We start from the raw sequence: 12,203 nt of genomic DNA on the forward strand, positions 1-12,203 counted from the left end.
AAACTAAATTATCACTGACTTGGCCCTGTAAAAATTTTCAATTTAGAAAGTCTCTAACATTTTGAAGTATATAACAAACATTGGCGAAAGAGTAAAAGACTAACCTTAGAACAAACAAAATCAACTAATGTAGCTTCTTCTTCACCTATGTATTCTATGATTTTTTTATTAATCCATGGTCTAATTCGTCGTTCCATCAATATCTATAAAATAAAGCATGGTTACTAAATTGAAGAGCTTTTTATTACATTTACTTAAAAAACCTATATGACTTCATAATTTTTCTTAAGGCTAAAATACAGTATGATCATTAACAAGTTGACTTAACACAGATATGTATCGAGACGAAATTATTTGCTTCTAATTTATGAAGACCTCAGGTACCAAAAGAATTTCCACAATAATCTATTATTATTGACCATGTCAAGATTCTAGCCACCTTATCACCCCTATTTGTCATAAACGGAATGAACTGAGTTTGTGTGCTATAGTCAAAACCAAAAACTTTCAATAAAATAATGAAATACAATTTGCTACTCACAGAATCCACAATAGACCAATCCAGGGGATAAGCAAAGAGCTCAGGTTTGGCTGTAGGGATTTTTTCAATGAGACTCTTAATGTGTTTGCGCTTTTCTTCAGTGTTCACAGTGCCTTTGGCAGCATTTTTATCATCTTCACCATAATCCAAGGGAACCAGTTTCCTTTTTCGGGGTACATCATCACTGTCTTCATCCTCAAATTTGTTAAAGACACTATCTACAGGGAGTTTCTTTCTCTTCACAGAATTAGGCTGACCAGGACTATTGGAAGCACCTATAGTAAAAACACTGTGTTAGCACAATGACTTAATTTTCAAATGTTACATTTTACAACCCACCATGCCTAAAAAGCACTGTAAATATACCTCCACAAACCTCAGAGGAAGATTCCAGCTATAAAAAATAACTCACTAATCACAAGCGCTAGAAAATTTAACTTTTCACTTCTCAGAACTCAGGGCAGCTGCAGATACAGGAGCACTAGCAGAACTATGAAAACAATCATGAGCTAGAAAGGCATTTTTTTTTAAAGTAGTTTTCTAACTACCTACCAAGCAGTACATATTTATTTTTCCCTTAAGGCAAAATTTATGTAGTTGTGGCGGGTAGAGGGGGAAAGGAGGAAAAAAGGAGGAACGAAATGCAAACATACCCAGTTTAAGACTCAGTCCTATTTTTGGCCTATGCTCCTCAGGTTGTTGTTGATCTGGTGAATTTTCATGAGGAATAATAATACCACAAGGAGACTCATCTCCAGGAGTGTTGGGAGTTGCATTGCCACTGGCAGAGGAAACAGATGGGGCAGAACTGATGGGCCTCAGAGTTGGTTTGAGACAGGGCTTTTGCTCTGGCTCTTCTTCCTCCTCCATGGGTTCCTCTCGTTTTTCTTCTTTTTCTTGCTTTTCTTCTTCCTCTTCCTCTGATTCTGGTTCTTGCTTTATTTGTGGTTGTCTGCGCCTCTCAGCCTCTTGTTCCATCTAAAACCAGAAAATAACCTGGTCAGCTGAAACAGATCCCAACTATCTTCAATTCAACCAGCTCTATGTTTTATCTTTCACAATATCTCTATTTTTCTTCTTCCTTAGGAATAACAAAACATTGCCTCCTTCTATAATCAGAACTAAATCTATAGAATATATTAGGTACTTTGCAAAATGATTTTTTAGTATTTCACATATATTACCAATCTTCAGTGGCCTGTATACACTCTACAGAGATAACAAAGGTAATTGCTAATAGTTGGCTAATTCAAAATGAAAAAGTATGTTTTTATATCTTTATTAAAGAAATTATAATCAGAAATTTTATTGGGTTGGCCAAAAGGTTCGTTCAGTTTTTTTTGGCTCTAGTAGCACTTAGTTGTCTTTAACTTCATTCGAAACAATTTTGTTAGACTGTGTGTGACAGCTGTCATATCAGCGTGCATTTAAAAAAAAGACATCAAAATTGGTGAATTTTTGTGTAGCCATTTTAATATTGAAGATGGAAGAAAAACCCAACATTTTTAGCATATTACTCTTTATTATTTCAAGAAAGGTAAACGCAACCGAAATGCAAAAAAAGATTTGTGCCGTGTATGGAGAAGGTGCTGTGACTGACTGAACATGTCAAAAGTGGTCAGCAAAGTTTCATGCTGGAGCTTTCTCGCTGGACGATGCTCCATGGTTGGGTAGACCAGTTCAAGCTGATAGCAATCAAATCGAGACATTGAGAACAATCAACGTTATACCATGCAGGAGATAGCCAACATACTCAAAATATCCCAATCAAGCGTTGAAAATCATTTGCACCAGCTTGGTTATGTGAATCACTTTGATGTTTGGGTTCCACGTAAGTTAAGCGAAAAAAACTTCTTAACCGTATTTCTGCATGCGATTCTCTCATTAAACATAATGACAATGTTCCGTTTCTAAAACATATTGTGATGAGTGATGAAATGTGGATACTGTACAATAATGTGGAACGGAAGAGATGGTGGGGCAAGCAAAATTAACGACCACCAACCACACCAAAGGCCAGTCTTCATCCAAAGAAGGTGATGTTGTATATATCGTGGGGTTGGGAGCCTTCTATTATATGAGCCCCTTCCAGAAAATCAAACAATTAATTCCAACAAGTACTGCTCCCAATTAGACAAACTGAAAGCAGCACTCGACGAAAAAAGTCCAGAATTAGTCAACAGAAAATGCATAATCTTCCATCAGGATAACGCAAGACTGCATGTTTCTTTGATGACCAGGCAAAAACCGTTACAGCTTGGCTGGGATGTTCTGATTCATTCCCCATATTCACCAGATATTGCACCTTCGGATTTCCATTTATTTCGGTCTTTACAAAATTCTCTTAATGGAAAAAATTTCAATTCCCTGTAAAAGGCACCTGGAACAGTTCTTTGCTCAAAAAGATAAAAAGTTTCAGGAAGATGGAATTATGAAGTTGCCTGAAAAATGGCAGAAGGTAGGTCGAACAAAAGGGTGAATACGTCGTTCAGTAAAGTTCTTGGTGAAAATGAAAAATGTGTCTTTTACTTTACTTAAAAACCAAAGGCACTTTTTGGCCAACCCAATAGAACCCAATAGTATACACAATACACAAGAGGCAACTCAAATCCTCAGCCTGGTCATAGATAATCATTTTATATTTCTTGGTAATGGCTGAAGGTGGTAGTCACTTCTGTATTCACAAACAGGAAAAGGAAGAAGTGGCGGGAGGGAGAATTCTGAAGTCAAACTCCTAAACCAAAATGAACACTCCCCCTGAAATTACAAAATATAATAAAAAATAAACATCGTAAGAGCATTATAAACTGGGATGAATACATCAGCAAGTTTTCTGAGCATGAAACAAACACAGGAAAAACAAAAGTAAAAATACGTATCCTGAACTACACAAAAATTTAAAATCTGTGCATAACACCATTTATCAACTCACAAAGGAAGTACAATGACCATTAAACCATCTGCAAGGCATTCAAACCCACTGGTAATCAGAGAATTAAAACATAGTAATATTCCCCAACCTAAATGTTATAATGGCAAGGATTTAAAACACTGACAATACTACCATGATGATGAAAAAAAGACACCTGGACTATAAACTGGATAAATTCTTGGTGGAAGATTATACCTGAAGTAAAAGCACATTAGAAAACAAAACAAAACAGAAACAGACTCATAGATACAGAGAACAAGCTGGTGGTCACCAGAGGGGAGCAGGATGGGGGGTAGGGCAAAAACGTGAAGGGGATTAAGAGGTACAAACTTCCAGGCTTCCCTGGTTGCACAGTGGTTGATAATCTGCCTGCTAATGCAGGGGACACGGGTTCAAGCCCTCGTCTGGGAGGATCCCACATGCCACGGAGCAACTAAGCCCGTGAGCCACAACTACTGAGTCTGCGCGTCTGGAGCCTGTGCTCCGCAACAAGAGAGGCCGCGATAGTGAGGCCCGCGCACCGCGATGAAGAGTGGCTCCCACTTGCCACAACTAGAGAAAACCCTCGCACAGAAACAAAGACCCAACACAGCAAAAATAAATAAATAACTAAAACTCCTACCCCCAACATCTTAAAAAAAAAAAAGAGGTACCAACTTCCACTTATAAAATAACTCATGGGGAATGTAACATACAGCATAGGGAATATAGTCAATATTGTTATAATAACTTGGTATGGTGACAGATGGTTACTAGACTTATCGTGGTGATCAATTCATAATGTATACACATGTCAAATCACTGTTGTACACTTGAAACTAATATAATACTGTATGTCAACTATACTTCAATAAAAATCTAAAAATAAAAAAAAGCACATTAGAAAAAAAGTGCACGTAACAATATTCCCACTTATAAAACTTATGTGTGAGGGGGGTTATAAGAAATCAGCCAGTTTTTAATTTCTTCATTACTGTGTTCTATGTTGTCTGAACTTTCTATTTACTTATGTAAGTACTTAACAGAAAAAAATAACACTATTTTATTTTGAAAAATAAAAGGGACATGTAAGAAGACATGGTTCCTGTTAACAGCATATAACAGATTTTTTAAAGTTGATATGAAGAATTTATAGTATTAAGATCTGTGATACACTAAGAACTTTTCTAACATGACACTATTCTTAAAAGCAAGAATGGGTATGCCATGTCCTATGACAGTCTTTTTCTTTTTAAATGATAAGCTGTTCACGAAAACAGGGCGGTAATGAGAGAATTCAAACTACAAAAGTCATTAAATGTCAGAGCACATATAGGAAGGACAGTTTCTAGCAAAGTTCCATGAAAAGACATTCACTTAATAAGTAATACTTCACAGAAATAAAGGAGTAAGACATATAGAAGATGTTGAAAATAAAGCTGTAAATCAACTAATATTGATGACTTACATAATAAAATAAAGAAAAAAATACTAATATCCTCCCCCAAAATAGCAAGATGCATGGAGTGTAAACATTTCCCTTATAAACTAAACTATATCATAGTTGGCTGGCTTAAGATGACATAATAGCCTTAAAAGAATATTGTTATGGATATCATAGTATCTTACCCTCTGGAGCTCTGCATCTGGATCCGGGTGCCCTTCTGCCAAAAGGCGCTGCCTGATTTCCTCTAGCTCTTCCTTCTCTCTCTTCCTATCCCGTTCATCTGCTTCCATTTCCTTTTCCCTATCACGCAACCTTTTCTGAAGAGCGCTTCCTCTGCAAAAGTAAATAACAGGCCTTATTTAATACTCAGGTCTAAACTACTACACATAATGTCTCCAAAAGCAAGTTCTTTCCATACTAACAGCTGCATGCTAAGAGACTGAAGACTGTCTTAATGCTCTATATCTACTGTAGAACACCCAAGACAGTGTGCTCTCTGCATGTTAATGTTTACTAAGTCAGCACTGTCTTGTCACGTTATCACCATGCCTCATTCTTAAGTCATTCTAAAAGAGTATCTACAAGTAAAAAAGTAGCTTTCAGAGGGAAGAATGCTCTCATTTTATACCTATTCCACAGGGAAACTAACAGGTAATCTGTGTTGTCTTGGAGGCCAAGTTGTGAAAAATTAATACAAGGAGTATTAATATCCCAAATATTAGTTTTGTACCTTCAATTTAAATCAACTCTTTTCCTTGTGGGAAAAAAATAAATTAACAGAAGAAGCAGGGCATAATCAAGAAAAAGCAGAGGTTCTATTAAGCACTTTATTATATCTCAGAATGTTGAAATAATGTACTGCTAATCTATGATTCAATAATTATACTTTGCATTTTCTACAAAGTCAAATCCTTGGCATTCACTCAATTTAAAGTGTTAATCCAATGTTTTGATTATTTCAGCTACAGTGTATTAAATTATATATATTAAATGCATTCACTACATGACTGTATCATGCCAGGCACATGAGAAAAAAATCAAAATATTCTTCATAACCTTAGGGAAATTATAGTTTGGAGTGGAGGGAGCAGAACAAAGCAAACAATTTTACCAAAGTGCCATAAATGTTAGAAGAATGAGAACAGTTTAGAAATGCCACGGGAAAAGATATCAGGAAATGCAGGCTCCACAACTCTCACTTCATAATAGTATAGCAATTGGGTGAAGGAGGGCGGGAGGGTGTTCAGATTACTATGTAGCACTCTAGAAATCCTTGAAGACAAAAATTTCTAGGCCACCTTAGATAGTCATAAAGGCAAGTTATAATTTGCTATAAAAACTGAAGTTCTTTAAAACACATGAGGGACTTTCCTGGTGCTCCAGAGGGTAAGACTCCGCACTCCCAATGCAGGGGGCCGGGATTCAATCCCTGGTTGGGGAACTAGATCCCGCATGCATGCATCAACTAAGAGCCTGCATGCCGCAACTAAAGATTCTGCATGCCACAACTAAGACCCAGTGCAGTCAAAATAAATAAACAAACACACATTTTAATAAATAAATAATAAAACACAGGAAGAAAAGTTAATTTGTCACAATACTATTATGAACCTTCCTCCAAAGAAGGTGCGTAGAATTGTCAATTCTTTTATAACAGGCCCGGACCCCTGGAAAACAGCATTATCAACTATGGGGATAATTACAAGATGAATTCAAAGATTTCTTTCTTATTCCACTGAGTGAACTTGCACTCCCTTGTAGACAAGAGAAAATACAGCTAATAAAAAGCTGACAGTATGAGTTCATAAAGCAAGGCTTCTTTACCTGTAATATTTGGGATCATCTCTATCATCATCATAATCTTCTAAGAATTCTTTTAGTCGTTTAGCTTCTTTTGCCTTTGAGGAAATGAAGGACAAAGTGTGCAAAATTAACATAAAATTAATTTAGATTACCCCCTCGCCCTTTCTTAGGAATAGATTTTTCTTATCCATACCACTTGAACTTTTTCATTCTCATAAACTTATATATTAAATGTAAGTAACATTAGGTTTTTAAAATCTTTTACTCTTAAAAGCAAGTCAGATTTAGGGCTTATCCATGAAATGAAAGCCACATATACTGATGGTATGCTACAATAAATTTTCTCTATGAAGATACACTTCAAAGTACAGTAATTTTTTTCTAATGAAACCTAAGCACACCAAGAAAGAAAACTGAAGGTTATCTTATTGAATCTGTTAACTGGACAAAAATATTTTATGTTTCATATAGGTAGATGATGGTACAAGTAGTTTTTATGAATTGCAGGATTAAAAATTTAAATCACGTTTATGCATCAATCGAAAGGTAATGCCTGCCTAACTTTGAGTACACAAACCATGAAAGTACATGAATCTCTTACTCCTATTTTTGGAATTTTAAATACAACAACTATTATATTTCACAGAAATTATATCTAATTATATTATATCTAATATACAGACATAAACACTTTAAAATGAGTATTTATAATCTACATCTCTATCTACTATACCAACAATATTATATACAAAGCAGATGTAGGTTTCTGACTACAGTAAAATATTAACACATTTCATCCAGTTCAAATGTTACACCTTTCTAAACATTTCCCCAATATAACCATCTATCCATGACCAACTCCTTCCCCCAGACAAAATTAATCACCTTCTCTGTACTCCACTCCCAAAATACTGTGAACACACCATTATCATACCTTAAACACTCACACACACAATACAGCAACCAGTTCATCTCTCTGACAATACTACCCAATTGTTTAAGAGTTTGAAGCATTAGTTATTCTTGTACACCCAGTACCTAGCACAAAATCTGTCAAATGCATTCAAGTAGATTGTCAGGTAGCAATGACAGTATTTACAAATATCTAAATAAAACACAGGGGATTTCCCTGGTGGGGCAGTGGTTAAGAAGAACCTGCCTGCCAATACAGGGCACACAGGTTTGAACCCTGGTCTGGGAAGATCCCACATGCCACGGAGCAACTAGGCCCGTGCGCCACAATTACTGAGCCTGCGCTCTAGAGCCCATGAGCCGCAACTACCGAGTCCACACAACTACTGAAGCCCATGTGCCTAGAGCCCGTGCTCTGCAACAAGAGAAGCCACCCCAATGAGAAGCCCGCGCACCACAGCGAAGAGTCGTCCCTGCTCGACATACTAGAGAAAGCCCGCATGCAGCAACGAAAACCAATGCAGCCAAATAAATAAACACACACACACACACACACACACACACACACACAGAGGAAGGCCCATAATGTACATACTAAAGTATTAACATAAGTCACCTTTCATGAGGTGACTTTTTACACTATACACTTCTGCTACTTGAACATTTTTTAATGAGCAAGTAACTGCTTTTCTAACTGGATATTTTTTTAAGCTCTCAAGCAAAAGATAACTAATAGGAAATTTTTCTCTAGAAAAACAGGTTTCAGATTTGCTTGCAGGAAGTGGAATCACTTCTTCAAATAATTTTATGTCTCTTACTATATTATTCTCTATTTTCTAACCTACGGTTTAAGAAGAAATTCTAGAATGGGAGCTACAATCCAGGGAAATCAAATTATTTTAAATAACTGTAGGACCTTAGAAGACCTACCATCCGGAAAACTATACTATCTATCTAGTTGCTGCATGCACTCTTTTGGTTACTTAGAAAAATTTCCTCTATGTCTCAGGTTCAAAAGCTATTTGAAGAAGATTCCTAACTTCAGTAATGTTTTTGGAAGAATAATCTCCAAACTGGAGATAAAGAAACCTTCATGAACTTCTGGCAATGATAGAACATATGGAACATAATACTGAAGCAAGTACTATGATAAAATAAATTATCTTTTTGTCATTTTACTTCGGTAACAACCTTGGCCAATTGCTTTCACTGTTACAGTCTATCAAACAGTGTAAATGAAAAAAAAACAACATTCATTTTTATGATTATCATGTAGTTAAAAGGAAGGATAATGTAGTAACATAAGGAAAAACAATAATTTATAAGCGCTATATACTGAAGTCAATAATTTTGATTTCTAAAAACAGGTCTTCTCATGAGACTATTTCCTTCATCCAAATGTACTACACTAATACAGAATATCAAAGCCTCTTGAAATTCAAAAATACTGCAGATTCTTAATCAAAGAAAGGTCTATAAATTCTCATTTTATACTATGACAGATTTACTTTGACAGTATGCCAAATGGTAATTTAGTTTATAGGGAGCAAAAATGTGAAAAATAGGAGGGAAAAACATTTTGGTGTACTGAAATTGTCCCAAAGCTACTTGAAATATATAAAAATTATCTATACTGGGAGCTCATACTTTTTAACTATAAAGTCACTTCTACTTAACAATAAAAATTTGATCTGATTTTGATCTGAAAAATCACTTATTTTTAACCAAGAAAATTACCATTTCTCTTCTTCTTTCTTCTTCTCTTTCAGCCTCTTTCTCATACTCCCGGGTTTTCTTTCGTTCTCTGATTTCCCAATTCTTAAGGCGCTAAAAAAAAAAATTGTCAAAGCTTAAAAATGTGTACAAAGGGTTCTAAAATTTTTGACTAACCTACTAAGTACCAAGATTTAAGAATAAAAGCTTTCCCTCAATTTACCTCTTGATAAGCAGCCTCTTTCTCTCGGAGCTTTCTTTCAAGTTTTCTTCGTTCATATGCATCTTCCTCATCCTCTTCTCGGTCCCGCTTCTTGTCTTTTTCTCTCTCGCGCTCCCGTTCCCTTTCTCGCTCTCTCTCTCGCTCTCGTTCTCTTTCTCGTTCCCGTTCTCTCTCTCTCTCTCTTTCCCTCTCCCGTTCCCTTTCACGATCTCTGCTCTTTTCTCTACGTAAACAAAAGATTTAAAAAATCGGTCAGTCTTTGTGTTTTCGTTTAAACCCAAGAGAAAGTCGGACAACATATATTATGAAATAATATATAAACTCACTAGCCAGAATTTAGCATTTGGTTTCTGCAGAATTGTAAACTCCTCTTTACAAGTCAGAAAGACGTAGAATATAATCCTGGCCCCAAATTCTGAACTGCTTTCTAAACTCAATGTTAATGCTTATCAGCATCTCAGAAAACAAACAAAAAAACCTAGATATGAGAAATACTAAGGGCCAACGAACATGTTAGTTACAAGATAGTCTACTTCACTAGTGATCAAGGAATACAGATATTGGCAAAGGTGAGAAGCAAAGAGCATTCTGGCATGTTGCATGGGTAAACTAGAACTACAGCTGACTCTTGAACAACATGAGTTTGCATTGTGCAGGTCCACTTATACACAGAGTTTTCTCAATAGTAAATACTACAGTACTACACAATCCGAGGTAGGTTGAATCCACAATTGGTTGAATCCATGGACGAAGAACCGCAGATATGGAAAACCGTGTATACAGAGGGCCAACTATAAGTTATACTCAAATTTTTGCCTGCACAGAGGGTCGGCACCCCTAACCCCAGCATTGTTCAAGGGTCAACTGTACATCTATCAGCAATAAAAAGTTCTCAAGTATTTAATTCAGAGTGATAAAACAAAACTGCAGATTTGTGATCCCATGGATATAATTATACAAATTTATGTATATATATGATATGAAACAGTACACTGTAGTAAAAGTATAAAACCACTCATTTTAATACGTGTCAAATTCTCAATAGTGGTTATTCAAGAGAATAATGGTTATTCCAGTGGAAGAAGGAAGGGAAGGATTTTAATGCCCACTAAAGATAATAAGAGTCCTGAATTCCAGTTCCAGCAACCGGTGGACCTCCCTTCAGCTATAATCAGGTAGAATAATATCTCAACCCAGTAATGTATATTTGAAAACTAGCTTGGGAAAAAAAAAAGGTGGGATTTCCTCTCTTCCCTCCGTCTACTGGCTTCCTTCTACTCACGCCCTTCTCTACTTCCTTTGTTCACTTTTGCTCTACCTCATTCCTCAAGAATTTGAGATATGTCATATGAATTCAGTATAATTATGAAAAAAATTTACATAAAACCAAACCAAAGTGAAATAAATTACTAGAAGCCATAAAGAAACAGTAAACTTAGAGCCTGGGAGGTTAAGTTGTGGCCATGCAGTGGGCTATAGGACCAAACAGACACCAGGAGCTAAAAGCAGTGGTACTAGAGCCGATTTCCCACTACAGGGGACCTCAATCAAACAGTGACTAGAGAAAATGCCCACTGACCAAGTGAGAGAACAAGGAATCATGTCTATCCAAAACACTGGGTGGACGGCTGGTGTGTGCTGGATCTGTATAAAAACTGGCTTCAGACCGAAACTAACACTGAAGTTGAAAATTGTTAATTTAACCAATATATTTTTCTTTTTTTTTAGTTTATTTACTTTTGGCTGTGTTGGGTCTTCGTTGCTGTGTGCAGGCTTTCTCTAGTTGCGGTGAGTGGGGGCTACTCTTCATTGCGGTGCGCAGGCTTCTCATTGCGGTGGCTTCTCTTATTGCGGAGCACGGGCTCTAGGCACGCGGGCTTCAGTAGTTGTGGCTCACGGGCTCTAGAGTGCAGGCTCAGTAGTTGTGGTGCATGGGCTTAGTTGCTCCGCGGCATGTGGGATCTTCCCGGACCAGGGATTGAACCTGTGTCCCCTGCGCTGGGAGGCAGATTCTTATACACTGCACCACCAGGGAAGCCCTTAATCAATATTTTACATGTGTGTGAGACAGCAAGCCAGGTATGCTTCGTGTCTCAGGAAGTTCTATCACTACATCCATGCAAATGGCCCAAGAAGAGTACTAACCTGCAGTTCTATTAAAGCTATCAAGCACACAGTAACTTCCATAAAGCCTTACCTTGATCGACTGCGATCCTTATTCCGATCTGAACTCCTTTCTCGATCACGGTCCCGATCTCTCTCTCGATCCCGATCTCGATCTCTCTCTTTTGTCCGGTCACGATCCCTATCCCGTTCTCGTTCCCGCTCCCGTTCCTTCTCCTTTTCTCGTTCACGTTCTCTTTCCCTTTCTCGTTCCCGTTCTCGCCTTTCTCGTTCCCTTTCACGCTCCCTCTCTCTTTCTCTCCGTTCTTTCTCAATTTCCTGTCTTTCTTTTTCCTTTTTGCCTTTCTCTTCTTCCAGTTTCTAGAAACCAATAAAAGTACTTTTAGAGTTAACTCTATAGCTCCAGTATTCAGACTTTTCCCGGCGCAAAGCCCAATATTGGGAACGACAAAAAAAAAACCAAAAAACAAACCCAAACCACTGGTACTTTAATATTAAATACTTGTGGTTTTACTTAACAAATAAAACT

General features: G+C 37.0%; 1 protein-coding gene across 1 annotated transcript in view; it reads right to left on the reverse strand.

Moving 5' to 3' along the window:
- Positions 1–12,203, reverse strand: part of RBM25 (RNA binding motif protein 25) — a 50,384-nt gene that overhangs the window by 4,915 nt on the left and 33,266 nt on the right. Inside the window, exons 10-17 of the mRNA XM_065871434.1 lie at positions 11,748–12,034; positions 9,551–9,773; positions 9,352–9,441; positions 6,724–6,797; positions 5,082–5,232; positions 1,195–1,519; positions 542–816; positions 105–203 (exon numbers count right to left, since the gene is read on the reverse strand). Of these exons, the coding sequence (XP_065727506.1) occupies positions 105–203; positions 542–816; positions 1,195–1,519; positions 5,082–5,232; positions 6,724–6,797; positions 9,352–9,441; positions 9,551–9,773; positions 11,748–12,034 (1,524 nt within the window). The remainder of the gene's footprint in view (positions 1–104; positions 204–541; positions 817–1,194; positions 1,520–5,081; positions 5,233–6,723; positions 6,798–9,351; positions 9,442–9,550; positions 9,774–11,747; positions 12,035–12,203) is intronic.

The sequence above is a fragment of the Phocoena phocoena genome, chromosome 2, assembly GCF_963924675.1.
Source record: "Phocoena phocoena chromosome 2, mPhoPho1.1, whole genome shotgun sequence".
NCBI classification, from domain to species: domain Eukaryota; kingdom Metazoa; phylum Chordata; class Mammalia; order Artiodactyla; family Phocoenidae; genus Phocoena; species Phocoena phocoena.